Source organism: Halteromyces radiatus, assembly GCF_025201355.1.
Source record: "Halteromyces radiatus strain CBS 162.75 chromosome Unknown BX664scaffold_4, whole genome shotgun sequence".
NCBI lineage: Eukaryota > Fungi > Mucoromycota > Mucoromycetes > Mucorales > Cunninghamellaceae > Halteromyces > Halteromyces radiatus.
This window is the reverse complement of record NW_026251690.1, coordinates 93,320-111,640: the sequence shown is the minus strand read 5'-3', so window position 1 is coordinate 111,640 and position 18,321 is coordinate 93,320. Positions and strand designations below refer to the sequence as shown.

General features: G+C 33.2%; 7 protein-coding genes across 7 annotated transcripts; 4 read left to right on the top strand and 3 right to left on the bottom strand.

The window, feature by feature from the left end:
• Positions 1 to 10: 10 nt before the first annotated feature.
• On the bottom strand, positions 11 to 1,109 carry BX664DRAFT_331084 (uncharacterized protein). Its single transcript, XM_051545072.1, has 7 exons — positions 973 to 1,109; positions 852 to 920; positions 736 to 788; positions 640 to 658; positions 420 to 542; positions 330 to 346; positions 11 to 244 (listed from the first exon to the last, which is right to left on the bottom strand). Exons 1-7 carry the CDS (start codon positions 1,062 to 1,064, stop codon positions 45 to 47), a joined length of 573 nt encoding a protein of 190 aa, XP_051399518.1. The 5' UTR covers positions 1,065 to 1,109; the 3' UTR covers positions 11 to 44.
• Positions 1,110 to 1,282: 173 nt separating this feature from the next.
• Positions 1,283 to 3,295, top strand: BX664DRAFT_331081 (Eisosome component PIL1-domain-containing protein). Its single transcript, XM_051545071.1, has 5 exons — positions 1,283 to 1,484; positions 1,564 to 1,627; positions 1,735 to 2,106; positions 2,184 to 2,671; positions 2,754 to 3,295. The coding sequence occupies exons 1-5, from the start codon at positions 1,302 to 1,304 to the stop codon at positions 3,180 to 3,182; spliced, it is 1,536 nt and encodes a 511-aa protein (XP_051399517.1). The 5' UTR covers positions 1,283 to 1,301; the 3' UTR covers positions 3,183 to 3,295.
• A 1,997-nt stretch (positions 3,296 to 5,292) lies between these two features.
• On the top strand, positions 5,293 to 6,713 carry BX664DRAFT_385293 (uncharacterized protein). The gene is made up of 4 exons (XM_051549240.1): positions 5,293 to 5,500; positions 5,565 to 6,169; positions 6,250 to 6,282; positions 6,411 to 6,713. The coding sequence occupies exons 1-4, from the start codon at positions 5,340 to 5,342 to the stop codon at positions 6,509 to 6,511; spliced, it is 900 nt and encodes a 299-aa protein (XP_051399516.1). The 5' UTR covers positions 5,293 to 5,339; the 3' UTR covers positions 6,512 to 6,713.
• A 700-nt stretch (positions 6,714 to 7,413) lies between these two features.
• On the bottom strand, positions 7,414 to 9,232 carry BX664DRAFT_331076 (uncharacterized protein). Its single transcript, XM_051545070.1, has 2 exons — positions 8,414 to 9,232; positions 7,414 to 8,347 (listed from the first exon to the last, which is right to left on the bottom strand). Exons 1-2 carry the CDS (start codon positions 9,036 to 9,038, stop codon positions 7,704 to 7,706), a joined length of 1,269 nt encoding a protein of 422 aa, XP_051399515.1. The 5' UTR covers positions 9,039 to 9,232; the 3' UTR covers positions 7,414 to 7,703.
• Positions 9,233 to 10,323: 1,091 nt separating this feature from the next.
• Positions 10,324 to 12,138, bottom strand: BX664DRAFT_385291 (uncharacterized protein; the record flags this gene model as incomplete). The annotated part of the gene is made up of 1 exon (XM_051549239.1): positions 10,324 to 12,138. One exon carries the CDS (start codon positions 12,136 to 12,138, stop codon positions 10,324 to 10,326), a length of 1,815 nt encoding a protein of 604 aa, XP_051399514.1.
• Positions 12,139 to 13,361: 1,223 nt separating this feature from the next.
• Positions 13,362 to 15,052, top strand: BX664DRAFT_349132 (kinase-like domain-containing protein; the record flags this gene model as incomplete). Its single annotated transcript, XM_051547594.1, has 6 exons — positions 13,362 to 13,488; positions 13,621 to 13,758; positions 13,827 to 14,028; positions 14,082 to 14,461; positions 14,552 to 14,625; positions 14,720 to 15,052. The coding sequence occupies 6 exons, from the start codon at positions 13,362 to 13,364 to the stop codon at positions 15,050 to 15,052; spliced, it is 1,254 nt and encodes a 417-aa protein (XP_051399513.1).
• A 551-nt stretch (positions 15,053 to 15,603) lies between these two features.
• On the top strand, positions 15,604 to 18,257 carry BX664DRAFT_358329 (translation elongation factor G). Its single transcript, XM_051548029.1, has 2 exons — positions 15,604 to 15,829; positions 15,926 to 18,257. Exons 1-2 carry the CDS (start codon positions 15,653 to 15,655, stop codon positions 18,017 to 18,019), a joined length of 2,271 nt encoding a protein of 756 aa, XP_051399512.1. The 5' UTR covers positions 15,604 to 15,652; the 3' UTR covers positions 18,020 to 18,257.
• Positions 18,258 to 18,321: the final 64 nt, after the last annotated feature.

Genomic DNA, 18,321 nt, shown 5'->3' with positions numbered 1-18,321 from the left:
TATATATATATATATATATATATATATATATATCACTTTTTTTTTTAGGAATCAATTGGATTGTAGGCATATTCAGGAGGACCAACAAAGGCAACTATGGAGAGAATCACCGCCAAGAAGATACTAAGACACCAGCTAATGATACAAAGAATAAAAGATACATTGTAACGGGTACCAATATAAAAGGTAGAACTGGAATTATATAGATACGCAACAATACCCATGGATAAGACTTGTGGAATAGCTGTAATAATAATAATAAGAAGAAGACGAGATATGTAAGAATATATAACGTTTTCATTCTAATAACAATACAATTTTTTTTTTACCATAAATTACAAACAGTCTATAATAAAAAGATTAGGATGAATAAAAATCATTTCAATATTATTTATTTCAATCAAATGTTTTCAACTTACCCAGCTAATGTCATCCAAGCCTTTGCTCTTTTTCGTCGTCCACTACACATTGTTCCAAGTAAAGCAAGTAAAACGAAAGCACCAAGGATGGCTGATAATACCATTCCAGCTGCTGCTCCACGCCTAATAATAATATAATTCCAAAGAAGTTAATCGAAGTTACTACTACTATACATATATATATATATATATATTGTTTCTTTTTTTTTTTTTTTCTCACCATAGTTCACAAAAACCATCTTGAATAAGTAGGAATATAAACAAAACAATGAGATGAGTATGTCACGAGGAAAATACAATTGTTTTTTCATTTTACCTTCTCCGCAGTCTCCATTATCACCAGAAGGGAAAGCTCGACATTTTGCAAAACTATATAAAAGAAGGATAAAGAATAGATATGAGTTATTTCATTATTTGTAAATATAAACTTACCTTCTACAAATCTGGAAAAGACCATAGTTTGTTTCAGTGTAAAACGGAGCTGGAGTGATAAACGTTAACCTATAATAACATGTTAGTAATAAGAAATAAAAGAGAGAAAGGGGAAACTTACCATTTAGGAAGAGCTAAAGCAAGAATGGTTAATATATAACTACAAGTAAAAACAAAAAAAGTAACAACGTAGGCTAAAAGTGATACGGCCATGGTTGAAAGGAGGAAAAGAAAAAAGATAAAAAATATGCAAAACCGCTTTCGGGTATGAAAAATCCTTTTTTTTTTTTTTTTTTTTTTTTGCGCTCGTAGCTCCCAAAAAGGGAACACGAAAAAAAAGAAATGATGTCATTGGTGGAAACAAAGTAACTTATATATAATTAAAGGCACACTTTTTTTTTCTTTTTTTTTTCTTTCTTCCTTTCGTTTTTTTTTTTTTTTCTACATAACATGTTTTCCTTTAATCCTTTTCATTCTTTTACAAGTAAATCAAATCAACAAGATCCTGGTCTTCAACAACTCTTGGAAAATGGAAAGAAGATGACATCTCAATGGTTACTTCTTGGGGATGAACAACGTATTGCTGCGAATGACTTGGTTATATATGGTCGACCTTTGGGTGATGATTTAACAGTAAGTTAAGCTAACTCTTCATTAATGATACTTTTTTTTCATATATATATATATCTTGTTTCTCTTTTCTTCTTTATAGGACGTTACTAGCAAGTTAGGAAGCCTTATGACAAAATGGTCAGAAATACTTGCCAATTTTGCAGGTAAAGTACTGCGGGAAAATACAGAAAAAAAAGAAAAAAAAAAAGAGTTGCTTAGCCATATGTGGTACGAATAATCCTTTTTTTTTTATCTTGTGCTGTTTGTATAGGTAGCTACGACCAATACCAGTTGACATTAAAATCAATTGCTGAAAGAGAGAGTACGCTGTATAACAGTAGGGAAAAGAAACAAAAATTACAAGAAAGTATTGACAAGTTGGAACAAGATCATCCTGGCGCGGTAGACAAAGTGACAGATTTGAAACGTCAACTAGCGGAATTGAATCAAGCAACTGAAGTAGATGAACGTGAAATGGACAACTTCAAACGAATGGCAATGCGTGAAGCATTTTATCTTTTACTTAATGGGATGCATGAAATGGCAAGTAAGACTGATGTTATTTCATCTTTTGGGAAATATGTTGTGGATGAATTGGATGTCACACCTGTCAAAGAAGGTGAAGAACGAAAACCATATCAAGGTAAAAAATGACAAATAATATAGAAAAAAAAAAAAGAAAGGTTATTATATGCTTATTTTCAACTTTCTTTTTGATAGGATCGGATCAAACAACTCGAATTGTCAGTGATGCTTCTTATGCTATGGAACACTGGAAACCTGATGGAGCCAAAGTGAGACGAACTCTAACTTCACATCATGGTCGTAACCCATTGGTATCCAAAAACAAAGCTTTACCACCAGCACCTGTTGAATCTGAACTTAGTACAACTATCAATGCAACTACTGATTCTCAAGATAGTAATGATGATCGTACCCTTGACAACAACAATATTGAAGAATCATCATCATCGCCAAGTCAACCAGAAGAAGAACCAACATCACTTTTGAAACAAGATTCGATTCGCTCACTTCATAAACCTGATGCTGTAGAGGAAGATTTACGCGATGATGATGATCTACCTTTGGCCCCCATGTCTCCAAGACCTCAATCTGCCACTCTTCAAGATTATTCTCAAGTATTTTCACCATCACCTCAACAACAACAGTTTCATGGTCATTCTGGTGGGTTTTCTACGGTTTATTTGGTAAGTAGATGAATATAGATATATTGATCAACATATGTTAATGGACACTCTTTTTTTTTTTTTTTTTTTGTTAAACATTTAGGGATTACCCGATCATCAAAAACTATATCAATTTTACACCAACTACTCACCTCCCAAGTCCTATGAAGAAATGTCTCGCATCCTCAGTCCTCAAGCAGTATTTCATCCATCACCTCAACAACAACGACAATCGGTTGGTCAATCACCATTATCACCATCATCATCATCATCTTATCAACGTATGGATGCAGGTGGATTTGCTTTACCAGGTGGAAATCCTCCAAGTTATCTAGTACCACAACCCTCTGTATCCACTTCATCAGCAACTAGTGTGACATCAAATGGATCTCAAGGATCTCGACATGAACAAATATTATCACCATCTACATCATCATCAATAACACAATCATCACCTCCATCATCATCTGATCGATATGCAAAATTTGAATCCAAAGTGTCTGCATTACGTGCCAAATTCCAAGCAGACTGATTTTCTTTTTTTTTTATCTTCATTAGATTTAGTTAGACTTTTTTATTATTATTTTAGACCTATACCTCTTTAATTTTTTTTTTTTGTATGAATAAAATCTATAATTATCCGCTATTTGCCAAGATGTCTTTTCGGTGAGTCAATCGAGTGGGGTTATCCGGAAAATGAAATACCCCCTTTCCTCAAAAAATAGAACAGGAGCAACTATTTTTTTTTTATGATACCTTCTTTAAATTCTTTTCTTTACTGGTTTTTTTTTTTTTTTTTTTTTTTTTTTTGGTGATGTTTTAATACTACTCAGTCGGACTCCTAGAGATCAATTGCTTGGTAAGTGATTATATCAATATATATATATAGAAATTCAGGAAAAAGTGATGATTGTTTTATTTTATAATATCTTCGGAAGAAGGTGATGGAAATCAACCAATCATTAACATTGCCCTGCATGGCATAGGAGTCGTTCAAACAAACGATTGGATAATCATTAGGCCGCTTTGGACAAGATGAGGGGAAGAGAACAATGATAGAGACTTTTTTTTTTCTTTTCTTTTCTTTTCTTTTTCTACCGTTCCCTTGGATCTAAAGAGGTGTGACACAAAGAACAACTTGAAGGAAGACAGAGGATGTTTCAGTCATGGGTCATTGCCGGTGTAACACAGCAAATCCTGTATGAAAAAAAGCAAGATAATGATGACTTTATTACTGACATATCATATGAAAAAAAAAAATATATATATACTAATTAAATACCATGCTTTATAAATTAAAGAAAAAGTATAGCTTTTTCTATTCAATGATGATAGTAGTATACTTATCGTTCAAAAAGGAATAAAAAGATTGATAAATCATCATCCATAATGCATAAAGCGAATTTGTTTTCTCTAATAGATTATATCACGCGATAATAATAGTTTTTAAAATACAATAAGTACATTCTGATTGGAGATCATCCATTACTTACCATCTGTACCAAAAAAAAAAAAAAAAAAAAAAAAGATAACCATATCTATGAAATTGGTATGACAGTTTTTTTTTTTTCTTTTTCTCACTTTGTCAAACCTTAGTCATCTATTATTTACCACCAACTCAAGCTGTATACAGCAAAATAAAAAAAAAATGAAAAAAAGAGGATAACATATTTATAGTATAAATATGACAGTTTCCATGATGATGCTGATTATGGTAGCGGGGTATAAAAAAGCATTTGTAAAATTAAGGGTAAAACTTTGTGTAATCGGTAGAAAATATGTATGTAAGCTACAAGCTCAGGTTGAATCGATGCTTTTTCCCTTTTTTTTTTTTTTTTTTTTTTTTTTTTTTTTTTTTTTTTTTTTTTTTTTTTTTACCATTTCAATCTCGTACTCCGTTTCTACTTCTAGATAGAACGCGTGATTCTCATGAAAATAAGGCGAGACTCTCTTGCATATCCTAATGTTACTTTTTTAGGTAACAAGTGCGATTCATATGTAGTTACTAGAATGTAAATGTGTAACTTTTGGCTCTGTCTGTGCGTGGACAAGGGAAAAATAAAAAAGTTTTTGTTATTGTTTACTTTCATATATGAAAAAAAAAAGAGTAACAATAAGAAAAAAAAACTTTTTTTTAAAAAAAAAAAGTGAAAAGAATAAAAAAAAAAGTTCTTATATAGTTATATAAACGATGATAATAAAATGAGAATAGAAAAAAAAGTACAGAAAAAAGCATTCCTTTTTTTTTGTTTCCTTTATTGTTTTCTTGTTATATGAAAAAAAAAAGATGAATCAAGCTAACTATATTAAAGCTTTATGTCAAAGTTGAACAGAATTGATAGATCATGGGTTACGAATTACAATACATATATATATATATATATATATATATGTGTGTGTGTGTGTGTGAATGGTTACAAATGATGGGAGATCATAAAAAGAAGTTTTTTTTTTTTTTTTTTTTTTTTTTTTTTTTTTTTTTTGCAAGTCATGGTTACTTTGAATGGTTAATATTAGCCAATCAGATCGCGTCCTCAGATTTTGCATATAAATAAATTTTCCCGTTGTTTTCTATTTATTTCTATCGCCCTTTTCTTCTTCTTTTATACTTTTCTTCCCTTTTTTCTTTTTTTTTTTTTCTTATTCCCTTTTTTTGACTTCATTTATTCCGACTTGTTATACCTAATTCATGTATTCGACTGATATTAACAATGCCATGCAAAAGAATAACTATTCCTTTTTAAACGTGGACCCTTTTCCTTTTACAAATGCTAATTTGGATGACCCTATTAACATGCCACCACTTGACGATGAAGATGGTTATGAAACCAGTCCTTCTTTTACAAAAAAGTAAGTTTTTGAATGCCCGGTCAGTAGTACATATATTGTTTCTTATTTATTGTTTTATATATAGAACGTTAAGTAAAGCGGAACGACGTGCAGAACACAATGCTATTGAAAGAGCAAGACGTGAAAGCTTGAATAACAAATTCCAACAATTGGCGCAGGCGCTACCAAATTTGATGAATTATCGTCGACCTTCTAAAAGTCAAATTGTGGAAAAAGCATTGGATTGGGTCAAGAAAAGTATCTCCCGTGAAGAAAGATATAGATATCAGGTCATTCAATTACAAAAAGAAAACAAAAGATTATTAGCTCAACTTATGGCCAATTCTACTTCTTCAACTTCTCCTACAACTTCAATATCTACTCCAACTACTACTACTACTAATGAAATTCATCATTTGCAATATCAACGACAACAACCCAATGTTACCCCTTCACCTTCAACTACTACTGCATCTTCTCATTCATCATCATCCATTCGACATCCTTTTATTGATTTTACTACAACAACTTCTATTCCTGAACTTCAACAACAAAATCAATCTCTTTTGTACGATCTTCCACCTCAATCTTCTTGGTTATCTACTCAAAGTCCTCCATCATTGACTAGTCATACATATGCTTCTATGGATGATCTTCATCATGTTTACGATAGAAAAGATTTGGATCCAGGTAACTAAAATAAATAAATAAACAAAAAAAAAATGAATGGGTGAGAAAATGAGAACTAATAGTTTTAATTTTATTTTTAGTTGTTTTCCAATCACCATCAACCGAATTGTATCGTAAGTAACCCATCATCATCATACTACGAAGAAGAAAATGTAGTATTGATCATCAATGTAAATATCACCTATACTCATTCTTTTTTTTCTTTCTCTTATTCTATTAATTGAATACGCCATTTTAAAAGTAGATTCAATGATGATATCAAATACCAACAAATTTCCAACAAATATTCAACCGATGGTATCTCGATCAACTCCTGCATTTTCATCTTCACGACGTAGATAGTTTATTGTTTACCCCACTCTTCACCATCATTGGGTTTGTTTCACCCCTGCAAGATATTCCCTTTTTTCTCCTCCGAACGATTTAGCTTTGTACACCATCTTGTATTCTCTAGTTCAGTATTGATTACTGCTTTTATTTATTTATTTATTTTGGATTCCTTTTTTGTCTTTTTTTTTTTATATATATAATAAAGCATTCTCATCTTATCATGATTCTCGGGTTTTACTGTCTCCTGATAAACAGGATGATTCATGTGTATGTGTGTGTTTGTTTGATGGGAAAGTTATCATGTGTGTTGTGTGTATGAATTGTGTATATGGGGTTATGATAGAATGTTTTTCCCGGTATATATCTCTATATGTGTGTGTGAAGCATTTATTGTCAATAACGTCACTTGTCTATCTTTGTCGTTACTTTCCCCCATCCTCACTAGTAACCCAAAAAAAAAAAAAAAAATTCATCGTCCGCGATTGAATGTAACGCTCTACAATTTTAGAAACCATGAAAATCATTCCTGTTTTAGCCTATCGTCATGGTTTTTGGGTATGATAGTTAGAAAATGAGGAAATGCCTACAAAAAAAAAAAGAAAATTCTTTGTCTATAGAATCATCCACAGTATGAGCTTCAATGTAATATGATCCAGAATCATCCGTAGTAATAATAACAAAAAAAAAAAAAAAAAAAAAAAAAAAAGAGAGAGAGAGAGATCTTTCACCTAAATAAACTAAACTATTGAAAAAAAAAATATAGAAAAATCCCACACTTCTCGTTATGTAGTCCCACCAAAACTTCTTCGCACTAAAAAAAAAAAAAAAAAAAAAAAAAAAAAAAAAAGAAAAGATTGAAAATTCCGTTGTCTATCGCATCATCAACATAATACGGGCCCAATATAGGGTGCTTCAGAATCATCCGTCATGATAATAAAATAAAAAGATAAAAAAAAAAAGAGAGAGAGACCTTTTATTTCAAAGAGTCAATTGGGTATATCACATAAATTAAACTACTGAAGAAGAAATCCCACATTTCACGTTGCATACCAAGAACCCTTCGGACCAAAAAAATATATATTAAAAAAAAAGTATATACACAAAACTGTCCCCAGGACCAACATTTGTAAAGAATCATTTTTGTAAGACATAAATAGAGATAATCAAAATAAAAAGTGTTATATAAATACTAATAAAAAGGAGATCATTTATAAATGTTGAACCGGCGTGTCATTCCTAACGTTTTCTTTCTTGAACCAATTTTCCCAGTTTTCACAATAACATCACAAGGTTGTAAGGACGGACCATGTTGACCTGTTATTAATGCTGATATACTTGGTGTTGTTCTTTTCGCTGAAGATATTGACCTTGGCTTTGACAAACCATAACTGCGTTGTCTGGGCTTGGATGGATCAGTCATCACAGATGTTGTTGCCATTTTTGTGTTCCTTTTCATCCTATTCATCCCTTTTTCTTCTTCTACTTCTTGTGATTTATTATCTTTTTGTTGAGTGCACGGAGATAGTGACGACTTTGTTCGCGGCATCGATAAAGTACTCATCCATTGTTGCTTTTCATTGGGTGATTGTGTTGATCTTTTTGATTGCTTTTCGACACGTAGCTGTTCCAATGATGATAATGTATTGGCATCCTTTTGTCGTGTTTGAGATGATTTGGTATTGGACAGTTGAGTATCATCGTCATCATCGAAGAATGATTTGGCTGTCGATAGACTACTTCCAGAAGACAATTGGGAATAAAACACATCAAGTTCCGTTTGATGTAATTGTCGTTGATGTTGTCGATCCAATTCCCTCTTTGGTGATTTAAGTTTGCGTCTTTTTTCAACTATATTATAAAAGAAGACAAGGGTTACTCTCCATTTAACCACAAAATCATTCACTCATTCCTTACCAGATTCTTGATATACGGGTTCCGGTTCAGAAGACATAAAATCAGATATATCACGCTGTTGTAATCGTCCAATCTTTGGTGGTGAATTGCTACAATGAATCATCAAATCAAGTGAAGACCTGTTATCGTCATGACCAATAGAATGTTCCGGAAGCACAGGTGATCTGGTTTTTGTTGATTCATCGTTTGTTGTCGTTGTTAATTGCTGTTGATCGCTTGAAGGTGAATGACTCTTGTCGCTAAATCCATATTCGTCCCCCATGACATAACTACTTTCAGGTTGACTATCCAAGACAAAACAATTGCTAGATGAAAGATCCAAGTTGTCGTCAGTGTCGTTATCGGTCAAGTCGAATAAATCATTCTTCGCTAAAATATCACTTGATAAACTGTCATAAACTGGTGATTTGACTCTATGTTCATTGAAATGGTATATATCATCTGAAGAAACATCATCGTTGCTGTTGACGCCGTCCACATTCGTTTTTTCTGCAAGATCCAAGTCAGTGTGCTGGTAATCATTCTCATTTGTTGAATCATCAGTACAATGTTGTTGTGTTGACACCAATTCAAGGGGTGATGTACTTTCATCAGTTCTTGCTGTTGCTTCCTGGCTCTCGTACATTTTAGTCTTATCATTGGTTTCATCACCTTTATGGGAATTCAATTCAAAAGCGTTATAAGGTGCAGTGTCAATATCGTCATTTGCAGATACCACAGGTGGAGAAGAGGAAAATGTTACAGGTTTCTTTTCATTATTTATTGGCGCAGGTAATGATTGTTGTTGTTCTTCTTCTTGTTGTTGTTGTTGTTGTTGTTGCTTTCGTTGATGATGCAGTCGCTGCATAAAATTCATAGGAGGAGGTTGAAACGTAGGAGAACTTGAAAGACTTGAATCAGAATGCTCAGAAAAGTCGGATATATATGGTGAAAGAGTGTCATGTTGTTGTGTAATGGTATCCTTGGTATTGTGTTCAGAATGATTGCTATTATGAAGATGTTCGGACAGAGGTTGTTGTTGTTGTTGCAGTGGTAGAGTAGGTTCATATAAAGGAGTATCGAAATAGTTTGGACCAATATGATCAGGTATGTAGTGGTTGCCATTGTCAATCACTTCTTGGTGGAAAGAAGTAGAATTCGGTAAAAGTGGACTGGATGATAAGGATGAACAATGGTCCTGTTGTTCATAAAAAGAGTGTGCATTGAGTACAGAGTCGTCGGCATCGCTGTCACTTAACAAAGAAGGACGATAGTCTGAATATATATTGTTGTCAAAGAGTGACGCAGTAGACGATTCCAACGTGTTGTAGTGTTTTCCAGGTCTTGATATCACGGTATCATTATTTGAGGTGTTAATGGCATGAAGAGACTAATAAAGAAAATACGGCAATTGTTAGACTAATCACAGTTTAGTTTTCTATTTCTATGTTATAATTACTTTTGATCCAGTTGATTTAACACATGCTAAATAGAAAAACGCGCAAGAAAAGAAAAGAAAAAAAAGAGCGTTAGTCAAAAGTAAACAAAAAAAAGAAAAGGCCAGGGTGTGAAGTTCATTTTTTTTTTTTTTGTTCTTCATTTACCTTCATCGAAATATTTTTGAGTATCAATGTCTTCTGCCATACTTCAGAATACGAAGAAGAGGGAATAAAAACGTAAGGAATAAATACTGATAATAATAATAATAATATGATAAACACCAACAAAGAATGTGATAGCTCAAGAAGGGGAAAAGAAGAAAAAGACAAAAGAGAAAAAAAAAAAAAAAAACAAAATCGAAATAATCGGTATTTGAAAATAATATTTTTTTTTTTTTTTTTTACTTATTTATTTGGTGGAAACTTAAAAAAGACAAACGAATAAAACTAATAATTATAACTAATACAATATGAAGTAAAGGGAAAAATATATCATACTTTACAAGCCACATTTCCTATCACTATGTTCATTTTAGGAGGTTCCAAGACATGTATTCGATAATCAGAAGAAAGAACACCAATATCAAGAGATCGATTCTTTGTTGCATAATACTTGGTAACGTGATCCCCACGATCATCCAAACTTGCATCAAGTCTAGGTCCATGCTTGGCTTCCAATACTTTGACCTTGACATTCCATTCATAAGTCATTTCAAAAGTATCCCTTGTCAGTTCACTCATGATGGTACATGGACAATGTTGAGGTACATGTGCCACAGATGAAAGATCGAATAGCATTTCCCTGGTGGTGAATAAAAAAAAAGGTTCACGTGTTGTTTCTTTTTCTTCTGGTTTTAATGGAGGTGTAGATGGTGGTGTAAGTGTATCATTTTCTTGTTGTTGTTGTTGTTGTTCTGTTGTTCCATTCACTGATTCATTGTTATCATGTAATCCAGGTACATCGACCTCATCACCATAAAATGTGCTTGCTGTTTCAAATTCCACATCGGTAGCCACAGTTTCTTCAAAAGTACAAGTCACCATGATTCGTCGGATCAACTTCATTTCAATAGTTACCATGGCAATCCTGATACCAGCACCATTGATAAGTCTGACTGAGAATGGTAATGCTTGACCACGACAAAATGCTCGACGAGGAAGTTCCAAAGTACAATCCAAAACCTTATCGTATTTTCCTTGTCGATCAAGAGGAATCCATGAATGTTGTTGAACTAATCGACACCACCAATCACTTATAAATGAAAAAGAGGAGATTGCTCCTTTGGATATATAACCATGTGAGTTATCGACACAACCACTAGAATAGAAATCACTACTATTGTTGATGAGTGGTACATTAGAAGAAGACTTGCCGGTTGTGAAGGAGGGATTTGAGTAATTTCTGAATAATAGTGGGCGAGCGTGACGATGACGATAACGATGAGTAGTGTTCAATAATCGTGCGATAAGAGAGTCGCTACCTAGAGAGAGTCGATAATTTTCACGAAGTAAACCAGCATAAGTGGCCGAAAGAACGTTGACCTGTGGATTGAACATGATGGGTGATTTGGCGTATGTCACATAATAAGTATCTGAATCCAAATCCTTACATAACATGATGGCAATCGTATAATACGAAATAGGACAATGACGATGATGGAATGTACCAGGTAATAACTTTGATTTTGGAATAGGAACACGATATTGTAATTTGTTGTGTTTGCTGGTCAATTCATAAACATGGGAGGCTGGATAATCAAAGTTTTTCAATGTTGGATGGATTAATGTGTCTTGTAATTTTTCTTTGCTGGCAATCAATCGTATAAGGGCTTCCGTTTCCTTGATTAATGCTGATTTTTCATCCTTAGAAGTGCTAGTACTGCCATCACTCATTTTGCTGATCCCGCTGATATTGTTCACAGTAGAATATTTATTGATAGTACGGTGTCCACATTGAGTTGATAAAGATAATCTTTTCATCGCATCTTTACTACTTTCTGCCTTTGGAGCTGTATTATAGTCGTCCACGGGTGAAGGTCGTCTAGCAATACGAATGCCAGTACTAATAAGTTGTCTATTTTTGTGATAGTCAAAGATACCAGTTGTCAATGGTGTTTCTCGTTTATCACCGTGAAGTTGTACATGTCCAAAAAAACTGACACGAAGATGTAAAACTTGAAGAGGAAACTCAGTAATAATCTTGAGAGTGCCAGTAATATTTTCACCAGGTCGGAATACAGGAGTATATTGGTTATCACCTTCTTGATCAATAAAAAGTTGGAGGCGAGGAACTACAGTATCTAACATTATATAAAACTGTTAGCAAACAGATCCAAAAAAAAAAAAAAAAAAAAAAAAAAAAAAAAAGAGAAGAAAAAAAGATATAATGGAAGATAAAATGTTTTATATATACCTGTGAACTTTTTTTTTTTGAGGAGACAACCAAATATAACAATAGGAGCCTTTTGTATTAAAAAACGATAGGAAAAAAAAAAGAAAAGATATAAAGCAATGAGAAAGGAGCACAGAGAAAATTAAGGAGAGAAAAAAAAAAGAAATACAATAGTGTGGAGACAATTTGATCTTTATTTCCAAACTCCGTGCCTATTACATTGGATCATCATTATAAAAATGAAATTCACTTGTACAATCTTTATTTAATAGATAATAAAGTAATTCAATTATCAATAAGTTTATTTAAAGATCTATTATACTATAAGATATTAGACAGATATATGATACTGTAGTGCGTTTAATATGTTAAAGTTTATATGGTAACATTTACGCCATACACTCCTTTTTTTCTTTTTTGATAAAACTGTATGTATAAACCTTGACAAGTGTTGTCATTGTCATTCTACCCTTTTTTACAGTATATAAAAAAAAAAAACACAGAAATGAAATGAAATGTCATAGATTTTTTTATACTTAAAGAACTATTATATAGTCCTATTATCGTTGCATTGATATTTTCAAGAATTGGGTTACCCATATTAGGTAATTATCCCCCTATGCACTTTTATTATTTTGCACACCGCTACAAATATACTCTTCGTTTTCTTTTTTTTTTTTCTTTTTTCTTTTTTTTTTTTTTTTTTTCTGTTTGAATCTTGTCAACTGGAATAATGTCAGGTATATATCTATATATATATTCATATGATAATGAAATATTATTAGACTTAATATATATTACCGAAGATAGAGCCTTATTTATTCACCATTCTCTTTACATTTGTGCTTTGGAAATAGATCTATTCTTGTTCACTTTTTATCATACGGTTTAATACACGATGCTTTCAGAAGGATACGTCATTCAATGAAGCATTTAAGAAACCAAGGTAATAAAATAAAATTATTTTTATACATCTTCTTTTATTTTCTCCCTTCTTCTGTTGCCTCATTCTATTTATTCTTTCTAGATAGTACGACCGACCTGGATACTACCTCAAACAACCTTCTTCGTTCGACCTATTATAGTTTAAAATCCACTTTTACAAGCTTATCTTCCAAAATTTATCCTACGATTGAATATGTTATCAAGATCTAAAGCTGATGTGATACGAAGATATAATAAATTGATTTTTACAACACAGCCCAATTCCATTCACTCTTATCATCGAAATGATTCTATGTGTTCTGTTATTGACACATTAAAAGGTAAGAAAAAAACAAACAAACAAACAATATAGTATGGATGTGTATGTACCGAATTTAGAACCGGACCCTGATGATTTGTGGGGATTGTGTCTCACATGTTTTTTTTTTTAATTTTTTTATTTTTATTTTTAGGATTATGGGGGAAAAAGAGTGAAATAAATATATCACCACCTTACAATGCAACACATGTGAATCATGTACACTTTGACATCAATTCAAATGAATGGCGTTGGGATGGATGCTATCCAGAATTGATGGAAACATTGACTAGTAAGTAAAAACAAAAACAATAATCAAATGTTGAATTGTAATTGACTCAATAATACAAAGTATCCTAGGCGATCAACAAGAAATACTGATTTTATTTATTCGTCAACTATACAACGAATTGAAAATGACTTGGAATACAACATTGAAACAATATAATGGCATAGATTCTTGTCCTTCGACTCATGAACAAACTGTTTTGCGTATTAAACAAGCTTGTAAAATGGATGATCCAGCCTTATCTTATCAATCATGGTCTCGAATTGGTGAAGGGTAAGCTAATATGACTTTTGATAACGTATATACTAATTATTTTTATTATACAGAGCATCGGGAATTGTATACAAGGCTCATGATCAAGAGGGAATAGCAGTAGCAGTGAAACGAATCCGACTAAACCAACATCCTCGACACGATTTGTTGTGGAATGAAATCAACGTCGCTAAATCGTCAAAATGTCATCCCAATATTGTACAATACATCTCTTCGTATTTATGGCTTGATGATATCTGGATGGTGATGGAATATATGGATGGTGGAAGTCTTACTGATATTGTTACCTACCGATACTTATTCGAAAACGAAATTAGTGTAGTGTGTCGTGAAGTTCTTCAAGGATTGGATTATTTACATTCAAATCAGATCATCCATCGCGATATCAAGAGTGATAATATACTAGTAAGTCGTCAAGGTCATATCAAGTTATGTAAGTTTGAAAAAAAAGGATAATTTTATCATATATTAAATAACTTGCCCATTTTTCTTTTTTTTTTTTTTTATTGATTATTTCCATTAGCTGATTTTGGTTTTTGTGCAAGACTTAGTCATCACCAACCACAAAGAAAGACTTTAGCAGGAACCATTTGCTGGGTAAGAGAATGAACAGTAAAAATATAATACATTCATCACTGATCCCTTCTTTATTCTTACTTTTCATTTTTATATATGGATAATAACTTCAAAGATGGCTCCAGAGATTGTATCAAGTGAACCTTATGGATGCAAAGTAGATATCTGGTCTTTTGGTATAACTGTGATTGAAATGATTGAAAGTAAACCACCTTACTTTAGTAATCCCGGACGGGCGACTACCATGTTAAAATTAAAGCAGCAACCAACGTTATTATACCCTCAACGACTTTCATCTACTCTTCGTCATTTTTTACAGCAATGTTTTGTCCTGGAACCTCAACAACGATCTTCCGCAGCAATTTTATTACAACATCCATTTGTGACACGTGGAGAATCTACTGATGTACTTCTTCCTTTGATCCACTCCTCCCTTGGTCATCCTTAGTCCCTTGTCTTAGTTAGTTTATGATTATTAGTTATTTTATATATATTGTCCTATTTAGTATTTACTCTATTTGTTGTATAATAAAACTAGTCATCAATTACTGTCATAATAATAATAAAAAATCAATGCATGATGATGATAGCGGATATGAATCCATAAAGTATACATCAATCACCTACCATATCCGATGTCGGTAATCTATTTTTTTTTTTTTTTTTTAATTATCCATCATCAATTATCAATATAGAAAAACGGATCACCATAAATAAATGATCGAATCTCAAGGCAAATAAATAAATCTCTAATCAAGCAGAGAATATAGAAAAACGTGATCCACAAGATAAAGAATAGTATGTATGAACTGTGATATGTGCCTGAATTTGGTTTTTTTTTCCTTATAGAAAGGAAGGATAAACCGTCACTTGATCACATCCACTCAAATGTTCGGCGGATATAGAATTTTTTTTTTTTTTTTTTTTTTTTTTTTTTTTTTTTTTGGTCTTTGTTCCTTTTGACCCCTTGTCTTTTTCTTTCCCTTTTTTTTTTTTCTTCTTCTTTTGAACCTCAGACGTCTCCCTTTCTTCTTCCTCTCTTATAAGAATGACGTTCGTTCGTTCTCTTCTTGGTGGAGTGGGTAGAGTGAAGGCTTCGGCTTTACGAAATGCTGCCACCTTCACTGAACCTCAAATGACCCATTCTTTATTTCCGATTCAAGTATTACGCCGCTGGCAAAGTGCTTCTGCTGTTGATTATGAAAATGCTGATGCTGCTGATGTTGTAAGTTTTGATTATATTGTAAAAAGTTTTTTTTTTTTTATTATTATTTCTTCTTCTTTGTTGACCTTTTTTTTTTCTCTTTCTCTTCATTTATAGGCTCGTTTACGAAAACTTCGAAATATTGGTATCTCTGCTCATATTGATTCTGGTAAAACTACTTGTACTGAACGTATTCTTTACTACACTGGTCGTATCAAGGAAATTCATGATGTCCGTGGTCGTGATGGTGTCGGTGCCAAAATGGATTCAATGGATTTAGAACGGGAAAAAGGAATTACTATTCAATCTGCTGCTACCTATGCTAGTTGGGGTGATTATAATGTGAATATTATTGATACTCCAGGACACGTTGATTTCACCATTGAAGTGGAACGTGCTCTTCGTGTGTTGGATGGTGCTGTTATGATTCTCTGCTCTGTGTCTGGTGTACAATCTCAAACTATTACTGTCGATCGTCAAATGCGTCGTTACAATGTCCCTCGTATTTCTTTTATCAACAAGATGGATCGTGCTGGTGCCAATCCATTCCGTATTGTGGATCAATTGCGAAACAAACTCAAACTGACTGCTGCTGCTATTCAAATTCCCATCGGTGCTGAAGATCAATTCCGTGGCGTTGTAGATTTGGTGAAATGGAAAGCTTATTATAATGAAGGTGAAAGTGGTGAAAATCTGACTGAAAAGGATATCCCTGAAGAATTGATGCCTCTTGCTACCGAAAAACGTCTGGAATTGATTGAACAACTGGCTAATGTCGATGATGAAATCGCTGATATTTATTTGATGGAAGAAGTACCAACTGCTGAACAATTTATGAGTGCTATACGTCGTGCTACTATTGGTCTCAAGTTTACTCCTGTACTTATGGGTTCTGCCTTCAAAAATACTGCTGTTCAACCTCTTTTGAATGCTGTCGTTGATTACTTGCCTGATCCTACTGAAGTCACTAACACTGCTCTTGATATCAAGGATAATGAAAAACCTGTTGATCTCACTCCTTTCTCTGCCAATCCTTTTGTCGGTCTTGCATTCAAACTTGAAGAAGGTCGTTATGGACAATTGACTTATATGCGTATTTACCAAGGCTCTCTAAAAAAGGGCTCCTTCATCACCAACGTCAAGACTGGAAAAAAGATTAAGGTGCCTCGTCTAGTTCGTATGCATGCTGCTGATATGGAAGATGTGGATGAATTGGGTGCTGGTGAAATTGGTGCCATGTTTGGTGTGGATTGTGCAAGTGGTGATACTTTTACTGATGGTTCTCTTCAATATTCCTTGTCTTCTATGTTTGTTCCTGAACCCGTCATCTCTCTCTCTTTGGTACCCAAGGGTAAGGAAACTCCCAACTTCTCCAAAGCTTTGAATCGATTCCAGAAAGAAGACCCTACTTTCCGTGTCCATGTTGATAGTGAAAGTAAAGAAACAATTATCTCTGGTATGGGTGAACTTCATTTACAAATCTATGTGGAACGTATGAAGCGTGAATACAATGTGGAATGTTTGACTGGCAAACCTCAAGTTGCTTTCCGTGAAACAATCACTCAACCTGCTAAATTCAACTATACTCATAAGAAACAATCTGGTGGTGCTGGTCAATTCGGTCGTGTTATGGGCTATTTGGAACCTATGGAAAAGGATGAAGAAACTGGTAAGGATATCGCTTTCGATAATCGTGTTGTTGGTGGCAACATTCCTACCAATTATATTCCTGCGTGTGAAAAGGGATTCAATGATGGTTTGGAAAAAGGTCCTTTGATTGGTCATCCTGTCAATGGTATTCGTATGGTATTGGAAGATGGTGCTGCTCATGCTGTGGATTCATCTGAATTGGCTTTCCGTATCGCTACCAAGAATGCTTTCCAAGAAGCTTTCGCCAAGGCTAAACCAACCATTCTAGAACCTATCATGAACGTCTCTATTTCTGCCCCTATTGAATTCCAAGGCTCTGTGATTGGTGGTTTGAATAAGCGTAAGGGTACTGTCGTTGATACTGATGTCCAAGAAGATTACTTTAATGTCATTGCTGATGTTCCTCTCAATGATATGTTTGGCTACTCTACTGAACTTCGATCTGCTACTCAAGGAAAAGGTGAATTTACTATGGAATACAAGGAACACTTACCTGTGCAAACTTTTGTCCAAGAGCAACTCATTCAAGAATACAAGAAGAAGGAAGCCGAAAAGAAATAGTTTAGTTTACCCTCCTCTTTTTATGTCATTTACCCTCTCTCCTAACTGTCATCTCCTCCTATCCCCCCATTCTCTTTAATTGTTATATATAGAATTTAGAAATCACAAAAGCATATACTTTATTTGGATTAAAAAAAAAAAGAAAAAGAAAAATGGAATTGTAGATTTAGTAGATTTATATATATATGTGTATATGTATTTGTTTTTTTTTTCTATGTGCGTAATAATAATAAAAAAAAAAACATCATCATCATCATCATCATCATCAAGTGTATTATTGAAAGAAGGAACAGGAACAGTGT

Excerpts from the sequence above, each read along its gene's own strand:
- BX664DRAFT_331084 (XM_051545072.1), bottom strand. The coding sequence starts at position 1,064 with ATGGCCGTATCACTTTTAGCCTACGTTGTTACTTTTTTTGTTTTTACT. Across the intron at positions 921-972 it reads GCTTTAGCTCTTCCTAAATG|GTTAACGTTTATCACTCCAG; the intron begins GTAAGTTTCCCC and ends ATGTTATTATAG. Across the intron at positions 789-851 it reads CTTTTCCAGATTTGTAGAAG|TTTTGCAAAATGTCGAGCTT; the intron begins GTAAGTTTATAT and ends TCTTTTATATAG.
- BX664DRAFT_331081 (XM_051545071.1), top strand. The coding sequence starts at position 1,302 with ATGTTTTCCTTTAATCCTTTTCATTCTTTTACAAGTAAATCAAATCAA. Across the intron at positions 1,628-1,734 it reads AATACTTGCCAATTTTGCAG|GTAGCTACGACCAATACCAG; the intron begins GTAAAGTACTGC and ends CTGTTTGTATAG. Across the intron at positions 2,672-2,753 it reads GGTTTTCTACGGTTTATTTG|GGATTACCCGATCATCAAAA; the intron begins GTAAGTAGATGA and ends TTAAACATTTAG.
- BX664DRAFT_385293 (XM_051549240.1), top strand. The coding sequence starts at position 5,340 with ATGTATTCGACTGATATTAACAATGCCATGCAAAAGAATAACTATTCC. Across the intron at positions 5,501-5,564 it reads AGTCCTTCTTTTACAAAAAA|AACGTTAAGTAAAGCGGAAC; the intron begins GTAAGTTTTTGA and ends TTTTATATATAG. Across the intron at positions 6,170-6,249 it reads TAGAAAAGATTTGGATCCAG|TTGTTTTCCAATCACCATCA; the intron begins GTAACTAAAATA and ends TTTTATTTTTAG.
- BX664DRAFT_331076 (XM_051545070.1), bottom strand. The coding sequence starts at position 9,038 with ATGTACGAGAGCCAGGAAGCAACAGCAAGAACTGATGAAAGTACATCA. Across the intron at positions 8,348-8,413 it reads ACCCGTATATCAAGAATCTG|TTGAAAAAAGACGCAAACTT; the intron begins GTAAGGAATGAG and ends TTTATAATATAG.
- BX664DRAFT_358329 (XM_051548029.1), top strand. The coding sequence starts at position 15,653 with ATGACGTTCGTTCGTTCTCTTCTTGGTGGAGTGGGTAGAGTGAAGGCT. Across the intron at positions 15,830-15,925 it reads ATGCTGATGCTGCTGATGTT|GCTCGTTTACGAAAACTTCG; the intron begins GTAAGTTTTGAT and ends CTTCATTTATAG.